Consider the following 22,424-nt stretch of genomic DNA (forward strand, 5'->3'; position numbering starts at 1 on the left):
TAACCCACTATCCAAGTGAGCTGTTTTGCCAGTCCTCACCCAGTTTGTTTTTGTATGAGTGTTCTTCCATGCTGTTTGTCCTCTTGGCCCTTCTGAAAGTAGCAGTTCTCTGATATCCAGCGAAAGGCAACAAAGTCAGAAGAACTTCGCCATAGAATCTACAGTCTACAATCGGGGAGCTTTGCTGATCAGGGATTTACAAAGTCTAGGAAGAGATTTGCATAGCATTAGCACTTTCTCCTGAGACCAGAAGCACATAAAGCATTTCTTCCTGTATTCCCCACTGTAGGGTTTGGAGGGTATAGCTATTCCTGGACTCCCTTAGGCTACTACACTGTGCCTCTTTGGCAGTAGTTTGACCTATACTCGAGGATAGTGTTTGAGGCCAGGATGAGAAGGAGACAAGAGTGTGACAATTAGGAAAGCAGAACCAGAAGAGGGGCAGACAAGAGAGCCATGTGTGGCACAGGGAGCTGTTGTCAGGGTGAACTGCACTGTTTCTTAGAGTCATGGCTGAGCACTGTCAGGCACAGTGGTGTGATATACTTGGTTGCTGATGATCTTAGGAAGTTACAGTGAAGTGGAGGAGGGAGCAGAGCTATGTGCGAGTAGGATAAAGGTGCTTTTGTTTAAGAACAGAGCACCCAGATAACCTGAAAAATCTTCTCTTCTAAGTCCTGGGCAAGTTTAGTGTGAGTTTCATTTTTTGTATCTGAATTCATGGGAGAGTTTGTGGAGTGCTCAAACTCAAACAGAGGAAGGAGCTGGGAGGTGAAGTGAGCCTGCTATAGCCGGAGGACAGGGAGAGAGTTTTTGCTATGTAAGAGTCTTGGCTTTCAGGTGATGCAAGACAGGCTTTAAGGCTGAAAGAAGTCACAGGTTATAAATAGGACTGTGGCTAACTGAGTAGTATGTCCCACAGATAACCTCTTATAATTCCAAAAGTCCATGAATATGATGTGAAATAGCCAAAGGAATTTTGCAGACATGAACCAAGTCAAGGCTCTGGAAATGGGGACATGCCCCTGTGGTTAGCTTTGAAGGAAGAAGGGCCCCTTGCGCCAAGTAATGCATTTCTGGAAGCTAGAAAAGCCAGTGGGTCCCCCTGCTATAAAGTCTCTGGGGGCTGGGGGAACCCTGCTGATACCTTGGTTTTAGCCAGTAAAATTGGCGTTGGATTTCTGGCCCCCAGAACTTTGTGTTGTTCTAAGTCAGTAAGTGTGTCTTTTGTTGTTGCTGTTGTTGTTGTTGTTGTTGTTTTCCAAATATAAGCCACACGAAGCGAATACAGAGATACATTCTGTGAATCCAATACTGAAGGGTTGTTTCCTCAACACAACAGAGCACAGGGACTCACCTTACCTGGGTCTGCATAAGATAGAGGATTATTGGAAATGTATTTCCATGGGAGACTAGACAATTGCTTAGCTCTGGCATAGGTGGTGCAGGGGATCAAACTTGGTCCTTCAGCCATACATGCTCTGAGCTCTAATGTGTTCAGCTATCATACCTAGTTCTCAGGATTTGTTGATTCAGACTTGCCCTCATGCATTTAGAGTTCCTATTCCTATGACCTGCAGTGGTGTGAGAACCTCCAAGAGAAGCCATTCACTTCACAAGAGATCGTGGGAGAGGCCTGAGCATTTACTCCTAGAGCATACAGTGCTGTGAATCAATGCTACCTCAGTAAAGAGCAGAAAAGCTTCAGCCCAAATAAAAAGTTACTCTAGAGTGTCTATGTAAGAACAGAGCCAACAAGAGCAGATACCCTCCTAAGGACGAGCAAAATGCAGGCATTTGGCCTCCCTCAGAAATGACTAATAAGATGTAGTAGATAAAACACTGCATAGCTGGCCAGAGGAAGACGAAGATAAGTATATTAAAGCTTATATTGCATGATTCCAAGCACACTGGAAATTGTCGAACTGCAGAACATTAACTAATTAAAATGCATGTGTAAACTTGATTTATGACAGATGACATTGCAGAAAAGTAGTTTGAGATGACCATGGTCTTAATGACTGAAAAATAATTTTCTTAGGACTAAATTGATTTGAAACCTTTGGAAGGCAGAAGTTGCTTCGTGCACCAAAAAATGTACTAAAGAGAAAAGATAAATCAGACTTCATCAAAATTCAGACTCTCCACTCATCAAAGACAGCATTAAGAAAATGAAAAAGGCCGACCAACGAGGGAGGGTCTATTTTATATATGTGTGCCTCTAACAAGCCATCTATTCCAAACTTTTTATATTGTTTGTATGATTCATTAATAAAAATATCAGGTACTTCACCAAAATGTAAATGCCTATAGGGACACAAAAATATCCGTATTTAATCTCAGGGAAATGTAAGTAAAACCACACATAGGCATTGCTTTGTAAGCAGTAAAATCACTTAAACTGAGAAGGCTGAATGCTAGAGACGTTTAAAGTGTAGGATTGTACAACCAGAAAGGAAGCAGCTTCTTTAAAAAAACAAATCTTTTATTTGAGAGGGAAGAGGAGCTAGGGGGACAGAGACACTTGCAGCACTACTCCACCACTCATGGAAATTCCCTTCTGCAGGGAACCAGAGGCTTGAACTGAGGCAGTCATGCATGGTAGTAGGTGCTCTCGACTTGGTTATTTCGGCTCCCCACCTGCAGGGGAGTCGCTTCACAGGCGGTGAAGCAGGTCTGCAGGTGTCTGTCTTTCTCTCCCCCTCTCTGGCTTCCCCTCCTCTCTCCATTTCTCTCTGTCCTATCCAACACTGACATCAATAACAACAGTAATAATTACTACAACAATAAAACAACAAGGGCAACAAAAGGGAGTACATAAATAAATAAATAAATATTTTTTAAAATGTAGTTATTTCACACCTAGATACATACCCACGGGAAGTAGAAATAAATAGCCACAAAAGACTTATGCAAGAATGTTCACGACACCTTCCTGATAGAAGTCCCCAATTGAAAAGCATCCAGATTGGCATTGACAAGTAAGTGAATGGGTGAATATACTATGGTATACTCATATGGTAGATTAAACAAAACATAGATTCACATAACGATATGAATGGATCTAAACTTTCAAGGAGCCAGACTCAAAATAGTACATAATATATGATTTTATGTATATGAACTTCTAAAACGAGCAAAGCTAAGATTTCAATGTTAGATAGTAAAAGCATGCTTCGTCAGGTGTGGTGGATTAGCTGAAACTGGGCATGAGGGAACTTTCTGGTGTGGCAGAAATATTCCTGTTTGGGGGAGTAGTATAGAGTTGTATACATTCACTCAAATACTATGAAATGTATAATCAGTATTTTTATTTACTGGAAATTGTAGCCCAGTTCAAAAGATAAGGACCTACCATAACTAGGGATGTTTGCCTAGCTTTCAAATAGGTATGGTGAATGTGCTTACGTAGATGAAGGAAACATGGCAATCCCATCAGAAAAATGATGGGGGCAGAGAAAACTGGAAATTCTCAAATGGGAGAGCATAGATCTAAAATTCAGCTGACTTGGACAGAGTTGAAGAGACAGTCCTTGAACTGGCAGGAAGTATTTCAAATGAGACCCAGAAAGATAAAAGGACATGCAAGATATATAAGAAAGAAATGAAATGCTGCATGGGATATGACTTAATGTGAGAGTCTATCAGAGATATAACTAGAATTCTACACAGAAATGAGAATGATGCAGAGCTAGTTTTTGGAGAGAAAACTCAGACTTACTGCAATTCTAGTCTGGATAAAGGACATAAAGCCACAATTCTGCCAGTAAGCCCTATGAGTCTTAATTAGGATCAATTAAATATATCTGCTGTAAACTGTTAATCCCCCAATTTAAAAGAAATGGCTGTTGCCCATGACACCATGTCCTCAGACAATAACTTGGATCCACTGGCATATCAGATTTCAGGTTCAGGGGGAAAAAGGAAAAAAAAAAAACAACCTAAAAAAAACTAGTATAGCCACAGGCCCTTTGGAATTTAACTAAAATATGCCTACTAGCTATTTACAAAATGGAGGAACCCCCAAGTCTTCATCTGCACTGTTCCAGCCTTTAGGTCCATGATTGGTCAACTATTTGTTTGGCTTTGTATGTTAACTCTCTTGTCAACCACCAGGTTCCAGATGCTAGTATGATGCTGACCAGACTTCCCTGGACACACAACCCCACCAATGTGTCCTGGAACTCTGCTTCCCCAGAGCCCTTCTCCACTAGGGAAAGAGAGAGACAGGCTGGGAGTATGGATCGACCTGTCAACACCCATGTTCAGTGGGGAAGTGATTGTAGAAGCCAGACCTTCCGCCTTCTGCATCCCACAATGACCTTGGGTCCATACTCCCAGAGGGTTAAAGAATAGGAAACCTATTAAAGAATAGGGGGATGGGAAACAGAGTTCTGGTGGTGGGAATTGTGTGAAGCTGTTACCCCTCTTTTTTTTTTTTTTTTGCCTCCAGGGTTATTGCTGGGGCTCAGTGCCTGCACCATGAATCCACTGCCCCTGGAGGCCATTTTTCCCCCTTTTTGTTGCCCTTGTTGTTGTAACCTTGTTGTGCTTATTATTGTTATTGTTGATGTAGTCCGTTGTAGGATAGGACAGAGAGAAATGGAGGGGGGGAGACAGAGAAGGGGAGAGAAAGACAGACACCTGCAGACCTGCTTCACCACTTGTGAAGCGACTCTCCCTGTAGGTGGGGAGCCAGGGGCTCCAACCGGGAACCCTGGGCCAGTCCTTGTGCTTCACACCGTGTTCGCTTAACCCACTGTGCTACCACCTGACCCCCACGACCTGGAAATATTTAAAAAGAAATGCATACATAGATATCATACATTATAATGACACTTAGAAATACTACAAAACTTAAAATGTCTGAAGAAAAAAAAAAGCACATAGTCAATAAAGTTATATTAAATACCCAAACTCATCAAATGATGGTAAAGATATGGAACACACACACACTAAAAATTGGATATCATAAATACTAAAGTGATTTCTTCAGGCTAGAAGAAAATAATACTAGAACTTAAAAAAAAAAAAACATTAAAAAGAGCTGTGGTACACCTGGTAGAGCACATCTGCTGCAAGGACCCAGGTTCAACCCTGTTAGCCCCCACCTGAAGTAGGAAGTCTCACAAGTTGTGAAGCAAGGCTGCAGGTGTCCCTGTTTCTGTCTAGCCAATAAGTATTTTTAAATGCATTAAGAATGAAAGTAATCTGTATAGAGATGATACTACATGACTATTGAATGTAGAAAATTACAGTTATTTATTGGTAATAAGCTACATGTAAAAGGAGAGGGTATACCCATTTCCACAGGGCTATTAGCCCATCCTCACTGATACACCCATTTTTATAGCCATGCTATTTACAATGGTTATGGTATGGAAACATGTAAAATGTAATCCAATGATGGATTACTGGATAAGAACGTGTGGGGTGTACATAAACAATGGAACACCATACGGTAGTCTTACAGATATATTGCTATCTATAATCTCCAGAGTGCTGCTCAGCTCTGGGTATTGGTGTTGCTGGGGATTAAGCCTCTTGCATGCAAGTCCTGTGTGCTAGCGCCCAGCCCACAAGAGCTTCTGCTTAATGAACAAAACAAGATAGAGAAGAGTGCATCCTGTATGCTACTGCCTAAAAATCCAGGTGGGGTTGAAATGCAACTGAAAGAAAGCAGAGCAGTTCTTTCAGTTTCTTCCTGGGGCCAAGGAAGAACTCGAATGGTCACAGGGGCACCTTGGGGGTAATGTGGCCATCATGTAGATGAGACTTATGAGAACAGATGGGGAGGGGTGCCCCCAGACCAAAGCCAGAACTCAGGTTGCCAGGGCTCTGTTCTGCTCTGAGGAGTACTGAGACCAGCTGAAATCAGTACTCTGCCTCCGCAGCTCTGAAGGACCAGCCTTCATTTGAAGCCACAGAGGTTTATGCAGGGGGAGGCCCATGGACTTTTGGTTCTGCTCCAGAGAGGAGCATTCTTTCGGATGAGAGATGACGAATCTGCCAGTCATAGAGCAGCAGAATGGAGAGTCAAGAGTTTGGGAGGATGAGGGGGGTGGGGGCGTTGGTAGGCAGGGAGGGCTGGTTCCTATTCAAAGACACTTTATGAAATAGATTTAACCTGCCTGACCAGGAATGAACAGCCCCCCTGGGCCTGGTGGCATTGCTTGCGCTCAGCAGGTGTTTTAAGCACTGATTCGTTCTGAAGGCAGAGGACGGGTGGGGGAATCGGTTTGCAGTATGAGAGCTCCTTAGAATGCTGTGGCCTGGAAGTTGGGCGGTAGCACAGTGGGTTAAGTGTATGTGGCCCAAAGCAAGAACCGGCATAAGGATCCCGGTTCAAGCCCCCAGCTCCCCACCTGCAGGAGGGTCGCTTCACAGGCAGTGTAGTAGGTCCGCAGGTGTCTATCTCTCTCCCCATCTCTGTCTTCCCCTCCTCTCTTCATTTCTCTCTGTCCTATCCAACAATGACAGCATCAATAACAACAACAATAACTATCGTAACAGTAAACAACAACAAGGGCAGCTAAAGGGAAAATAAAGAAAATATTTTTTTAAAAAAAGAATGCTGTGGCCTGAGGTGTTCCCAGTGTGTGCCTAGCATCCAACTTTGAAGCAAAGAGCATATAGCTGCTAATGAGACTGGGAGTCAGATTTTGATGAGCATAGGCACCAGTTCCTGTAAGACAAGCAATATGTTATCTGGTCTGAAGAAGTAAGTGTGGCGCCTATGTATGTGGGCTCTAGCTAGACTGGGCAAGTCTGGCCTGCCTTTTCCAGACATTGCAGGGGCCCACTGTGTGCAGGGATGTCATCCCTGGTTCTTGCTCTCAAACCAGGTGACATTCGGTATACAAGGTGTGCTCAGAGGAAGTAACGTGGAGTGGTGATGCACAGACAGTGATTCTAGAAGAGGCACAGGGTCACAGGCCAACGTATTTTTCCATGCCAGACTCTCTGTCCCTCCAGGCAGCCAACCAGTGCCTGATTGAGGGGCTTGCATGCTCGCCTAGCTGAGAGCTCATCACAGAGGACAGCTGCAATTGAACCCAAGATGCTGGAGTGCTGGCGGCCTCTTTGGCAATCTGGCACAATGCCCTGGCTGCCCTGTGGAAGGGCCAGGGAGACCTCTATGCTGCTACCAGCCCTGAGCTTGCTTCTCTCTCTACTCACTCACTCTTTGCTCAGTCACTCCCAGGTTAGGGGACCAAGGCCACCTTCCCCAGGCTTTTACTGACAGGTACTAGCACAGAGGCTGTTCTGGGTCCAGACTAAAGATGTGTCTGCCATGATCAGCTTGTAGGGCCTCTCAGCGGCAATGGTTCTAAGTGTTGCCCACTTGAGGTTTATACTCCTGGAAGCTGCACACATGCCCCATGAGCCCCTAGATAGCTGCTTTGCCAGACTTCCATTCACCATGCTCGAGAGATTCTGGCTGCTCCCAACTCGAGTGTGCGTGAGTGTGGGGACAACTGTCTAGCCATAATGTAGGGGACAGGGTCTGTAGAGAGTTGTCACAAAAGGGGGCATGGAGGCCCACAGAGACTAAGGGGTCCGCTGAGAGGAAAGCAAGGGAGGGAGAGAAGTAGGGGCTTCTCATGTCTGGGTCTCTCTGACTGGAATAAGACAGCTGGCAGTTGTAGCATTATTGCTACAATATAGTTGAAACATGACAGGAAGAAGAGTGCTCATTAATTATGAAGGTGACGCAAATAGTATATTTATAGTGACACTAATTACAAAAGCCCTATTCATCAAGCGACTGCTGTGTGCCTGTTATTGTGCCATGGACTTCACAGATAGCATCTCCTCGGAGTCTTCTAAAGAGCTGTGTCTGATGCCATCGCACACATTTTACGCACAGTAGAACCGAGACTTGGGAGTAAGACACCATGCTCAAGATCCAACTGTTCCAAGTGAGAGGACTTGTCAGCATTTCTGTCTGTTTGAGTTGTGTTCCAAAGCTCCACTGGTTACCCACACATACACATCAGTGCTCACATGTATATCTAAATGATGAACAGATCAGGATGGACTTTAACTAGAATGTGCAAATAAATATCAGTCTTAAGTTGAGGTTAATCCTGTGGCCAAGAAAAAGAAAACAATTCATTCAAAAGCAGGCTTTGATTTGACAGAATTCACAAGAAAGACACAGTGGAATAACCTTGACTATCCAGGAAGAGGAGTGGGTTGTAAGGAGGCTGAAGAGCCATCTTCTAGAATAAAGGATGCCAACTGTTTACTGAGCCCACCCATGTCCCAGTCCTGGGCTCAGTTCAGTTCTGTTCTAAAGACAGCTCCCAACATAGGAATGGAGGAAGGGTTAGCTCTCTCTCTCTCGAGAGGAACTATGTGACGAGGAACTGTTACCACGCTTGCCAGCTTGCAGAAACCTGTCCCCTGTGGTGCAGCTAGAGAAATAGCCGAAGGGTAGGCACTGAACTGGAGTTCAAAGACAATGGGTGTTTGTGCCATTTTAAAGCTGCATTATCTGGATACATCAGGTGTGCACCGTATACTTCGTGGAATACTACTCAGCCATTAAAATGACATTGTAACGTTTAGGACAAAGAAGAGGGGATGAGAAGTGATGTTGCTGCATGAAATAAGAAGCGAAAGGCAACTACTAGGCAGCTTCATTCATATATGGCCTATAGATAACTAAAGGATTTGAACTTGCAAAAACATATACTAGTCTCTTGAGGGACTGGTAGTTGTTGGGAGGGTTTGGGGCATAAGAGGAGGCTCCATCTGGTGTGATGGCACAAGAACTTTGGTGGTGGGCGTTGTGTGTCCATTGATGTGAAAGTGTGTGCTTTAATAAACACAAGCTAATCTTATGATAGAGTCAGTCACATGAGCTAAGGGACAGTGTTGTGAAGGGTGTGATTCTCCTCTCCCTACAGGTGTCACCACCGTCCTCACCATGACCACCCTGAGCATCAGTGCCAGAAACTCCTTGCCTAAGGTGGCGTATGCGACGGCCATGGATTGGTTCATAGCCGTCTGTTATGCCTTTGTCTTTTCTGCGCTGATTGAGTTCGCCACTGTCAACTACTTCACCAAACGGAGCTGGGCATGGGAAGGCAAGAAGGTGCCGGAGACCCAGGAGCCCAAGGTGAGGTGCAGCCGGATAGGAACCAGGAAGCACCCCCCGACGGGAGTGGATTGGAGCCGGGAGTGAGCAGCCTGCGGCCTGTGGGGACTGGCCCGGGCCGTGGACTAGTCACTAGGATCCTCAATCCACTTCCTGACAGGGGTGTTTCTTGGCTGTGTGGACAGTTTGCTGGGTGCTAAGAAAAGAGGGGAGGTGTCAAGGAGGGTGGCTGCCTTGTGTTAAGAAACCGAGTTCAAGTGTGACACAAGGGGAAAGGAGGCCTTGTTCTTCAGCCCTGTGGACAGTCTAGGACCACCCTCCCCCTCAGCTCTAGCACATTCCCATTACAGAAAAACCGAATTGATCCTCACTCCTCTGTGTCCGTGATACTTTTCTTTTCTTTTTCTCCCCCTACCCCACCCTGCCTGGCAAAGATCTACTCATTCTTCAAGACCCAGATGAAATGCCATTTTCTCCTAAGAGCTTTTTCAGACTTATCCAGATAGCTTTAGCTGTTCTTGGCAAGGGAGAGTGCTCCTGATATTAAAAGCATTTATTTGTATTAAAGTAATCTGTCTGCCTCCTCGCTAGACAGAGCTTCCGGTGAGCAGGCACTGGTCTGCATCTTTCTAACCAGCCATCTTCTATGTATTGCTCCTGAGTCCTGGTGACAGTAGAGGAAATGCAGGTTGGCTGGCTGGGTGGATGAGGGGAAAGGCAAATAGGTAAAGCGGTTCCGGGGGGGGGGGGTTGAGAGCAGTGATGTATCCATTAGACCATTCATGCTACCTACCATGTGCAAGGACCTGAGTTCAGGCCTGCACGCCCCACCTGCAGGTGGGAATCTTCTCAAGTTGTGGAGCAAGGCAATGCTGCAGATGTCTCTCTCTCCAAAATAAAGATTTTTTTTTTTAAAGAAACAATGCAACAAACTAGAATCGGCAGGGATAAAAAATGAGTACAGGGAAATCAAGATTACTGTCTTTGGCTACTTCAGGAGACTTCAGATCTTCAGAAAGACTATTTACAGATGCAGAAAAGTAAGGAACTGGAAGATGTCTCAGAACCATTCCAGTACTCGGAAAAGTCATTAAAGAAAGAAGGTTCTTTAGGCTAGAGGCCGGCAAGTGGGCGAAATTTTAGACTAGATTTTAACTATTTGTACAAAACTTACCAACTCCTTATTACAAAATAAAGAAAAAGTTTCTTTCTACTTCCCCTACTTACATCACCATAGGACATATTTGTGCAGTGTTATTATTGCATTATAATAACAATGGTATCTATATGATTAAAGTATTACATAATAATCATACTAATACCAGTGAGGTGTTACCATTATATATTTAAAATAGAACAATCCATTTAACTAATGCTTGATACTTCAGCTATGAGCCGGGTCTCTTGACTCCTCAGCTACTACAAGATGTAAGGATATTAGTATACTAAGCCTTCCTCTCACATTCTCAACCAGCCTCTGACGTTTTCAGACTTTTGTTGGTTTTGCTGGCATTTGTGCATTGTCAAGTTTCATAGAATGTATATGCTCTTACGTATGTCGTCAGAGTTGGAAGCCTTTCTGGATGTCATCAAAAATAGACTTTGTGGGAGTCAGGCGGTAGTGCAGTGGGTTAAACGCAAGTGGCACGAAGCGCAAGGACTGGCATAAGGATGCTGGTTCGAGCCCCCGGCTCCCCACCTGCAGGGGAGTCGCTTCACAGGCGGTGAAACAGGTCTGCAGGAGTCTGTCTTTCTCTCCCCCTCTCTGTCTTCCCCTCCTCTCTCCATTTCTCTCTGTCCTATCCAACAATGACAACATCAATAACAACGACTACTACTACAACAATAAAAAACAACAAGGGCAACAAAAGGGAAAATAAATAAATAAATATAAAAATAATAAAAAGACTTTGTATGCCTTTTTGTAGTTTTTGCATAATTCTAGAGGAAAGAAATCTAGGAGCTTCTTTCTCTGACACATTAAGCTGGGCAACCCTAGAATCCATTATCAAACATGTTTTAAGAGCAGTTAGCATTGATTACTCACACCCAGTCTGAATAAGAAAATATGCCAAACTGAACTAAGAAACTTTGTGAAACGTTTATATGACTTATAGGTGAGGAAGTGTCATAGATCTGAGGACTTTTAACTTTTGGGAAACAGTATGGAGAGTCCTTAAACAAATTAAAGTGGAAATGCGTAGTGAACCTGCAATCCCACTCATGTGCATTTATCCAAGGATATGAAGACACTCATTCAAAGGGACATATGCATGTCTATGTTCATAGCTGCATTATTCATGGTAGCCAAAATATGCAAGCAACCTAGATGCCCATCAACAGATGGCCGACTAAAGAAGTGATAGGATGTATATTCAATAGAATACTACTCTGCAATTCAAGTTGACATTATGCCTAGTGGAATAAGGAGATGAAAGACAACTACCAGATGGTTTCACTCATGTGGCATCTAGGGGATTGGAACACATGAACTTGCCCCCCCCCCAGAGTGACCAAACTACCTCTAAGAACTATGTTGGTTGCTTTGTGTCTGTGTGTATGTGGGGGGGTGTTGAAGAGGGTAGAACTATACTCCTGTAACCTTATAATCTTTCAAATCATTATTAAATCACAAATAAACAAATAGGGTCAGAGAAGTTAAAAAAATGAACAGAGCCATTCATATGAAAAGAAAGTGCTATTTGAAAAATAGTGGAATCAGTTTGAGGTAGTAGATTGAGTGATTACAGTGGGGATGGATTGAGGGAGTGGACATCAATCCTGAGTAGCCATCCCTGTGGCAATCCACAGGTCTTCTTCCTTGACCCTCCCCTCTAAAACCTTCTCATCGGTGACTAAAATGAGACATACACTGTAGAGGCGCTGATTTGCAGGCCATTATTGATGAACACTGTTGGAAGAATGGATCTTCTGAATCATGAATTCAAAAGATTCTAAGGTTTGAGAGAAGAGGCAGAAACCTAAAGAGTAGCATTTACTAAAGCAAAAGTAAATCCTTATACAAGGATACACAAACATCACTCTGGCCTAGGAAAGGGCAGCTTTAATATAAACCTTCCATGCAGACGGACTGTCAAAACCAAATTCGATTCGGGGTGGAGTTCAGAATGATAGGAAGCAAGTGGATGCTAATCCCTTTTTATTCTGAACTAGTGAGGCCATGCTGAAAGCGCACTGCTGTACACTGGTTCCTGTAATTGAGGGAGGGACAGATGCCTCAAGGGGATGATTACTGCTAATTTGAGCTATCTGGAAGATTGTCATGGCTGTCTGAAGAAGAGTGTGGTAGGCTTGTTTTCCTGGGGCTGGAAGACAGCGAGAATTCAGAGCGACTCTTAAGAGACTATAGATGTAAATGTCAAAGCTGATGACCATTTCTGCAGTTCCAAGTAGTGCTGAAAAGGGAGAAAGAGAACAAAGATAGTCTTTCCCTCTTGTGCAAAGACAGTGTTCTTCCACGCCCACCTTAGTGCCTCTCATGGCCATTCCACTTACTCATCAAAGAGAAGGCAATTATGAGTCCTGGAACAAACCCATGGAAGGTATCAGACTAGTGCTGTAATGTGGCAGTGTTCTCCTTTGTACCATTCCAATGTGAAAAGAGGAATAGTCACTAGCCCACGCTAAGAATGTAAGAATTTCATCAACTTTTGTGTTTTTTTTTTCTCTTATAGAGAAACACATTACACCTTGGTTTTATTTTATTTTAATGAGAGAGATTCAGAGAGAAACCAGAGCACTGCACAGCTCTGGCTTACGGTGATGCTAGGGACCAAACCGGGAACCTTGGAGCCTCAGCCTGAAAGTCTTTTGTAGAACCATTACGCTATCTCCCTAAGGCCTCTTGTTTGGCATGGGTGACCACGAAAGGATTTAAAGTGATATAATGATGCCAGAATGCTATTCCTGATCACTGTGATGGGAATTGGGTAAAATGTAAGGAGCAATCCCACACAGGGAAGACCACAAAGGAATAGTGAAAAATAAAGCTTCTGTTGCAAATGGAGATGAACAACTGTTTTATAATAGTGCTCTGAAAAATGAATGAACTACAGCCTTCTGAGGGTCAGTTACATGTGTTTATCATTGCTTCAAAGATCCAACTAAAATCAGAGTAAAGAGATCAAATATGAAGAAACCCACACAGACCAGGAGAGCTGGAAAGCCACTCCAGTCACACCAGAGACTTTCTTGAAGAACATAGAAAGGCAGAAAATGAACTTGTTAGGCAGGAGTAAGCTAGAAAACCAGGGAGAGTTTTTTTTTTAATTTTTTTGAGGTGCACAGGATAACAGAATAAGCATGAGGTGTCACTCTGTGTGTGCACAAACTATCTTTAGGACAAGGTACTGACAGAATCAGCTTTCAGAACACCCCCCCACATATATATATATATATATATATATATATATATATATATATATATATATACACACACACACACACAGTAACCTGCTTGCAGCTGATCTGCAGTCAGCAAACCCAGCTCAGAGCAAAGGATCTCTCTTATGTTTCCAAAAAATATCAGGATGGCAGGAAGCACTGAAGCAAAGTTGGTCATGTGAAAGAGAAAAGCAGTCATTAAGGGAAGAAAATCATCTTGGTGGGAACAGAGATGAGCCAGGAAATTGAAGGGAATTAAAAAAAAAAAAACCTACCTTTAATGTGAACTCAGTGAAGGTAACCAGAAAACAAAAATGAAAATGCTAATGTAAAGTTAAATCAGAATTGAGCTTGTATTCTTGACATTAAAAGGAACTGCCAAGCTGGAAGTATGGATTGACCTGCCATTGCCCATGTCTAGATGAGAAACAATTACAGAAGCCAGACCTTCCACCTTCTGCATCCCATAATGATCCTGGGTCCATACTTCCAGAGGGATAAAGAATAGGAAAGCTATCAGGGGAGGGGATGAGATGTGGAGTTCTGATGGTGGGAATTGTGCACCTCTTACCCTATGGACTTGTCGATCATTATTAAATAATAATAATAAAGAATTTTTTTTGAAAATAACAACTGCCAAAAGAACATTTCAGTATGAGGGGGGAAAAACTGAAGGCTCTCTCCCTGCAATGAAGGCCCCAAAGTGGAGACTGGGAAAGAGAAGGTAAGAGACTTGGGGATGAATCCAGGAAGTCTGTTACCTAGAAGCTACAGTGAGTGAAAGGAGGGAAACTTAACAAGCTGTAAGATATTTTTTCAAATGGAAAGGCACCAGCCTTCAGATTGTGTTCTTAGAGAAGCATATCTACATGACATTTTAGAGAACAAGGAAAAATGTGAGTCTAAAAAAATTCTAGAAAGAAAAGAAATGTGGCATCAGATTTCTCAAGTACATTGTATCCTAGAAGAACAGCAGAGCAGTAAATCTCCTAACGCTGAAAGACATAAATGATTCTGGGTTGAAAGTCCTGTGTCCGTCAGTGAATTGGTGAGACACAGTAGCCATTCTCAGACCAGCAGGTAGTTCAGTGGCACTCCACCTTGAGAATCTACTGGAGGACTTGTCCTGTTGAAACAAGAAAGTGGGACATCAAAAAGAAACACAGGAGGCTTCAGAGGAGGCAAGGAGATAAGAGCCAAGATGGCCTGATACAGTAAGCAGACCCTAGAGGAGCAGCAGGCTAGAGACCTTTCTCCAGTCACTGCTTCTGACTATTGGCTGAGCTAAAAGAAGCACTGTTATTCGATTAGAGTATAGAGGAAGGGTTGCGTAAGTGAGGAGAGTCCTTATCATGAATAGATGATTTGCTAGCTGTGAAATGATGAATTAAGTTGCTAGATGAGGCGGGATGCAGTTAGTGTAAGGATTGCCTGATACTTATCACAACAGTCAAGCCATTTCTTTTAAACTATGTTTCCTACACTTCTATTAAAGTTTTGAAGATTTAAAAGTACACCAGACTTTTAATGCTTTAGACCCAGAGGGCTCAGGTTTAATCCCCAGCATCACCAACCATATGCCAGAGCAGCTCTATGATCGTTTCTCCCTCTTGTTAAGATAAAGGCATCTTTAAAATCAAAGTGAAGACATGTCTCTACACTTCAGAAAATAGAACAGCTTTCAAAATCTCCATACATTCTCACCTGAATTCTAGATCATAATAACTCTTGGACTTTTTGTTTTTATTTTTTAGGTAAAACTCATCCGGTGGAGAAAAGTTCCTTGGGTTTAGCATTAATGGTTTGTAAATGTCTAGGGAATTTCTGTAAGTAGAGTAACAAGTTGAGACACTCAACTTAGTCTTTTCTCTGGGGAACCGACTGACACTCGCCAGGGGTTAAGTTGGGCATCTTAACCTACATGAATATCTTTCTTTACTATGATCAGACCAAAGTACATGTCACTTATGTTCTGGTTACTTCCCATCCTCTAGGGAAACTGGTCCAAGAGATGTCTTCTCTTTTGCCTGCATTTTCTCTTGTTTCTGTTGCTTTAGGACCTTTCCATATCAAACTTCCCTCTTTCTTTTTTTGAATTTGACTTGTTGTTTACACTCATGTTTCTTGTGCTTTCTTCTTCAATTTAGTTCTTAACTTTAGTTGCTCTTCCTCATCAGACAGGCAGGCTGGTCTGACCCAGTTCCAGCATACACTCAGTCATGTTATGCGTGCTGTTTTGGTGCAGCTGATCACCAGAACACTTTCCATCGTGCAAAGCAGAAACTCTGTCCTCATTAGGCAGCAACTCATCACTCTCTCTTTCCACTTTGCACTTCCTATCTTGGAGTCTGATTGCTCTCTACACTGCTATGGGGGAATCACACAGATTGGCCCTTTTTTGTGCTGGCTGCTCTTACTCGGGTCCATGTCTTCAAGGCCCAGCCTGGCTGTGGCAGGTTCCAGAAATTCCTTCCTTTTGAAGGCACATCCTACTCCATTGTGTGAAAAGCCGTGCTTTTTCTCATCTGTTTGCTCAGTAGATACTCTGGTGGCTGGGTCCAATCTGAATTCTTTTTTTTTTTCTTTTGTTTTTTTTTTCCCTCCAGGGTTATTGCTGGGGCTCGGTGCCTGCACTGCAAATCCACTGCTCCTGGAGGCTGTTTATCCCCCTTTGTTGCCCTTGTTGTTGTTTATCGTTATTGTTGTTGTTGTCACTGCTGTTGTTATTGGATAGGACAGAGAGAAATTGAGGACAGGAAGACAGAGAAGGGGAGAGAGAGAGAGATATCTGCAGACCTGCTTCACTGCTTGTGAAGTGAACCCCCTACACACACAGACACACACACACACACACACACACACACACACACACACACGAGGAGAGCTCGGGGCTCAAACCAGGATCCTTAGGCCAGTCTTTGCACTGTGCTCCATGTGTGCTCAACTCGCTTTGCTACCACCCCCCCCCCCGAAGTCTGTTTTTAACTTTCTTTGAGGAAGCAGCATACTGTTTTTCAGGCCAGTTGCACCCTTTGATATTCTGAGCAGAGCACCAGGGTTTCGGCTTCTCAACAGCCTCTTTGTGCATATAGGATGGTTGCTCATTCTGACTTTTCAGGAACTTATTTCTCTGGAGAAATGTCTAGTCAGTCCCTTTACCATAGCACTCTGATTTGCCTTTGAGTCACATATAGGTGTATATACTTCATTACTTTGTCCCATTTCTGAAAATGGGAGCTCAAGAGAATGGGATGACCATGAGTCGACACTAAGTCACTAAATCATGTCCTCTCTCTCTCTCTCTCTCTCTCTCTCTCTCTTTCTAATATGTCTTATCTGGGGATCTGTATACATTCAAGGCTCCAGAAGCCCTAGAGTTAGAATATCTTGGCACAATGTGTAAAGTATTCCTCTCTGGGAAAAACCTCTTGAGTTGGACACACATTTATCCATAATTTGCCTTCCTTTATCATCCAAACCACATGAATTGACTTTCTGGAAGGAACTGGGTCCGTGCTGTGGATAGACTAATTCGGAAGGAGTCTATTGTAGCAGTTAGTCCACTCTGAACCATTGATGTTCTTGTTGCTTATAGAGAAGAGGTCAAGACTCAGGAGGAAGCACCTACAGACATGGAGACTCATAGGGGGAGAGGAGCTTTTTTTTTTTTCTTTTTTTCTTCAGCCAGTGTCTATGGGGTCTTAGGAGCCAGGCAGGAAGCTGTGGAAGTAGGGCTCATAATCACAGTGTGGTCAAAGTTAAGTCAATTAACTTTGAATCGATCAAATTCCAGAATAATTTTCTCTTTGATTTCCTCTCTTGGTAACTTAACTAAAAATCAGTGCTGATTAAAATGTAGGTAAGGAAGAGAGAGAATTTACTTTATTGCTTAAAACACCTGCAATTAAATTGCCTCCTTCTCCCCACCTCCCCAGCACAGAGAGCCGCGAAAGCTATGGAGAGGCTGCTGTTCTGCTCGAAGGGAAGTGTTGCCTTAGAGGCCTGGCCACAGTCAGCTTAGAAGTCCTCAGCTTAGAACGAGGCAGAAATCCCTAGTGCAAAAGCTTCAAGCAAAGTCAGGGTAGTTTGGGCTTTGTCTTTCCTTCGTGTCCCTGTGACAATGAAGACCACTCAGTTTATAAGGAAGCATGCAGACAAGTACTGTGTGCTTTTCCTCACCAGCAGGGCTGGAGTCACACACCGGTCTGCTCATTTGAAATGAGTCCCATGCGGTAAAGCACTGATGAGATTCTCTGAAGCCTTCAAGGACCACCCCCCACCCGCCCCATGGCACAGTGACCACAGTCCTCAGAGAGGCAGCGGCACGGGGAAGCTTGGAAAATACCTTGTTAGTGAGGCTGTGCCTTTTCTGAAACATGCCCCCCTCCCAGCTTGAAAACTCACTACCTGCAGAGCTGGGTGTGCAAGGTCTCTGCTCCTTCACTGTGATCCACCACAGCAGAGAACTTTCTGCCCCTCACACAGGTATCCATGTGCATCCCGTCTGATGAGCTCCTGCTTGTGGTTTGCACCACAGCTCCCAAAGCTCATTATCTTCCAAGGAACTGCGCTCAGCACCTGGGGGTACTGTGCCCTCTGCTGAACTACCACCTCCTCTCCCGGCTCCTGAAGCTCAGAATCCAGGATTTAGCAGTGGTGTGGTGCATGAGCTCCTGGAAAGTCAGCCCAAAAGCCACAATCACTACACCTATCTTCTTCCCTCCAAATACCCAGTAGCACCCTGGCCCAGTCACGATTCAGGAAATCGTAGGCAAAGTGACTTGCAGAAGTTGAATGGCAGAGGGTCTAGAGGAGAACAAGCCCAGCATGGCAGGGACTCCTACGCAGTGGAGGAAGGATACTGGTAGAGATGAGAGAGGCTAGGCAGGGTGGGCAGTGGACAGAGGCAACGGTAGGTGGTGGAGGAGGGCCATGTGGCAGAGTCAGCTGCCACCCCCACCCTCTACCCTGGAACCCTCCAAAGTTCATTTCTCCATCTCCTTGATAGCGTAGAGCACTGTGCAGGGATGCAGGAGGTGGTAGCTCATCGATAGAATACGGAGTTCTGGTGGTGGGAATTGTGTGGAGTTGTACCCCTCTCATCCCATGGTTTTTTGTCAGTGCTTCTTTTTTATAAATAAAAATTAAAAATAAATAAAATCTTAAAAAAAAAAAAAAACCGAATATAGACCTTGCATGAGTTCATCCCTCACACCCAAAAGAAAGCAAAAAGGGACAAAAGGAAGACTAGGCCAAAGTGGTCAGTGAGGCCACGGTCTCGGGCCTGAGTGGACAGCCTGCTCTCATGTTGATTGCCTCTCTCTCCTGATCAATGGTGGCCTGAGATTTATCTCCTCTTTCCTCCACGGAGACCCGTGTATCACACATCATACATGTGAGCACATGTGTGCATGTCTGCTTCGCCCCAGCACAAGTTTTATTTGGAAGTCAAGTGCCAGGTGTTACTGAGCACTCCTCCACTGGTCTTGCCTTTGCTGTATGAGAGGGGACCTGGGGTTCCTGCCTGAAGCCCCTCGCATGCTGCCTGCTCGGGGGTGACATGTGCATGGCCTCACGAGTCTGCTATTGACGCGTCAGGAAGATGAGGGGCCTCCAGGCCTCTGGACTGTCTCCTGCCGGGAGATTGTGCCACTTCATGGTCAAGGACTTGGGGCCTTGTTTCTGGGTTACCAAAGTCCCTGCCGTACGTGTAGCTCAGTGGGTGGGTGACTGGGTTTTCTCATCTGTCCAATGGGAGTCATAGCGCCCAACTTCCTCTCGGGTTTGCTGTGATGATCAGTGCCCCAGGATTGTGCAACACCCTGCAAGTAACCCAGTGTCAGCTTCCTGGTGATTCCTACCACCATTATCACATCTGATCCTCTCACCAAGCTGCCACATAGTCTGCTCCTCATTGTGCAGATGGAAAAACGAAAGCTAAAAGAAGTGACTTGACTAAGGTCACGTGGCTGGTGAAGCTAGATGGTGCATGTTCTCCCGTCTATCATGCTCTGTGATCCCAGGATACAAACCTTCTCACAGCTTGCTACAGGCCTTATGGCCTCCATTTCTCCAACCCTTCCCCCCAACTCCTCCTCTCTGAAGCTTCTGCAAAGTGTTCCATGGCACAAATTAACCAGCCTGTGTTTTCTTTCCCCCTGCCTTCTCTGCCCCTCCAGAAGAAGACCCCAGCAGCCCCAGCGAAGAAAGCCAGCACCACCTTCAACATTGTGGGGACCACCTACCCCATCAACTTGGTCAAGGAGACCGAGTTCTCCACCATCGCCAAGGCTGCCACCCCCAGTGGCTCCTCCACCCCTACACTCATCGCCTCACCCAAGACCACCTACGTGCCAGAGAGTCCCACTGAGACCAAGACCTACAACAGCGTGAGCAAGGTTGACAAGATCTCTCGCATCATCTTCCCTGTGCTCTTCGCCATCTTCAACCTCGTCTACTGGGCCACCTACGTCAACCGGGAGTCGGCCATCAAGGGCATGATCCGCAAGCAGTAGGTAGTGGTGGTGCGGCAAGCTGAGCCCTCTAGGTAGACCCGGGGCTTCCCCTCCCATCCTCCATGACCCTATTCTTAACGCTCTGCCAACCTGTGAGTCCCAATTTGTATTTGGGAAACTCCAGGAACAAATGAGAAGGTTCCTCTAAATGTTTCTGAGTGTCTCCTCCTTGGAGCCCACCCTAGCCTCCCCCAGTGGAAAGCACTGGTGTGTGTTCCACTAATGGCATAAAGGAGAGGGGACTATACACCCAGAACCGTTGATACTGGCCCTGGTCCCATGGCATGGGCTTACGAGGGAGCCAGGTTGGCCTGGCCCAGGTGGCACAGCAGAGCCTACTGGGCATTGGGCTAAAAGTAAAGGCAGTAGCCACAACTCACCTCTGAGTGTGGCCCCAGACTCTGTTGGTTTGGAGAGTAGAGGGGACAACCGGGGCTCACCACTATCTATCATGAGTGGTCAAAACAGATCAGACCAAGTGCAAGAGCCTATGGGAGAAATGGACCCCCCCTCTTGCTATCTCTCCTCCAAGGAAACCCACTTCTCTCAGACTCTTGTAGCCGATCCGGCACTGCTTAGATTGGGCTCTTTACTTCCTAAAAGGTCTTCTAGAATAAGGATCAAGTATTTCATTTGATTTATCCTAAAAGATAACAAAAAATAAAAGGAGCTAGATCAAATGTCAAGACAAGTAGAGTGTGAAGCAAAAGATTTAGTAGTCGTTGAGGCATAAAACCTAGCTCAAAAGAAAGGGCCACTGACAGGTGCCAGCCAACTTCTTCCCGAGCCCTGGGCCTCTGATGATGCCAGTTGTAATGGGGAGGAATCAGAGTCTGGTGTTTTTTGAGTCAGCTCAATCATTCACTTCATCACCCGTCTGAGAATGCTTTATTTAGTGGCCATTTGATAGTGTTGGTTCTTAATGTGAATAAAACAGAGAATAATTGTGAGGTTTTTGTGAAGTCGATAACCCGAGTCTCAGGAGCCTGAATGTCTTGCCTAGGTCCTTTCAGTAGAGGACTAGCGTGCGCCCCTTTCTGAAGGCCAAACAGAAGAGAGAACTGAGAAGCCAGAGAAGCATGACCTCAGAACGATCTCGGCGGGCCTCTGGGGTCCTGGAATGCCGTTTGGTTGGACACCAAAATGATGCTTAACAAGTCAATGAGGAGACTACTTCTGATAGTCACGACTCAAGGGAATGAGATCGTTTAAGATGGCAGCCACTAGTCCAGAATACCTAGAAGCCCAAGGTAAAGCCACCCGTGATGCCAAAAGCCGATCTCCCTGCCTGCCCCTGACCAAGCTCTTACGGGGTCTGTCATTAGCTGCTCGTTGCCTTTCCCCCATCCTTCCCTACTCCCTGCTTCCTTGCCATTGCTGGGATAATGCATGCCAGTCCCATTATCCACTAGACCATGTCTATAGGTAACCTCAAGAGGAGTGTTGTGTTGTGGATCTGTGGGGGTGGGGGTGGGGGTGGGGGTGGGACTGTAAATGGTTGTCTTACAGAGTTTCAAGTGGAAGTCTGACCTTTGCCTCTCTGTAGAAATTGTGTTTCCAAATGCTTCAGTGCAGTGTTTAGCGGCTGTTTATTAAACTCTTCTGAATTGTACTCGGACTAGAGAACTGGTTTTTGCTCCCTCTGCCAGCCTTACATGTTACTTTGTTCTCGGCTCTTGTCCTGTCAGGCTGCCCTTTGGTTCCACCAGACACACCTTTGGAATGCACAGGAAAAGGCACCGCCCCCAAGTAGATAAGGTGAAACAGAAATGAACCCATATCCCGTGCCTGCCAATCAGGTTATTCAGGGGGTAAGGGGGAGGCTAAAGGGGTCTCTGGGGGTTCAGTTCCCTGTTGTGGAGAACTGACACTTTGGTGTGGGCAAGGTGGACACGTACTTTGAGGTCTTCGAATGTACGCCTGAGACAACACTCCAACAAAACATTTCCTCAGTAACAAAAGGGAGCCCCAGAGCAAGAGACCTGGCACAGCGAAGCCCACAGGAACACAACTTTGAAGTGGCTCCCGGGTCTCACTCCCCAGTATCTCAGCGAAGGAATGCTGCATGGCCTCCACTGCTCAATACCCCCCCCCCCACCACACACACACCAGGAAACAGGAAAATATTTTCACTGCAGTGCTGAAGGCTTCCTCTTTTCCCAAGTTACTATTTCATATGGGATAGAGCCTGTGAGAAGCCAGGCTTCACAGAAGGACATGCAGAATCAGGGATTGAACCTGAGAGCCTTGGGCATGGAAATCTCACAATCTTCCAATTAAGCTGTTTCCAGCCACCAGTCAGCTACTGTTCCACACAGGCAGGAGCTCCTGCTGGGGAGTTGTCAGGCAGCACGCCCTTAGGATGGTGGGATGGGTTGGTCCGTAGGCTGGGAAGTGGA

The 22,424-nt window shown here is 45.1% G+C and overlaps 1 protein-coding gene across 6 annotated transcripts in view; it reads left to right on the forward strand.

Moving 5' to 3' along the window:
• GABRA3 (gamma-aminobutyric acid type A receptor subunit alpha3) overlaps window positions 1-21,637 on the forward strand; it is a 521,426-nt gene extending 499,789 nt beyond the window's left edge. For 5 of the 6 annotated variants that reach the window (XM_060183138.1, XM_016191453.2, XM_060183140.1 and 2 more), the window contains 3 exons: window positions 8,916-9,127; window positions 19,690-20,021; window positions 21,029-21,637. In XM_060183138.1, coding sequence (XP_060039121.1) covers window positions 8,916-9,127; window positions 19,690-20,021; window positions 21,029-21,041 — 557 coding nt within the window. In that variant the 3' untranslated portion in view covers window positions 21,042-21,637. Of the gene's footprint in view, window positions 1-8,915; window positions 9,128-19,689; window positions 20,026-21,028 lie in introns of all 6 variants that reach the window. The other variant, XM_007530458.3, reaches the window with a different exon arrangement.
• Window positions 21,638-22,424: the final 787 nt, after the last annotated feature.

This window comes from Erinaceus europaeus, chromosome X (assembly GCF_950295315.1).
Source record: "Erinaceus europaeus chromosome X, mEriEur2.1, whole genome shotgun sequence".
NCBI lineage: Eukaryota > Metazoa > Chordata > Mammalia > Eulipotyphla > Erinaceidae > Erinaceus > Erinaceus europaeus.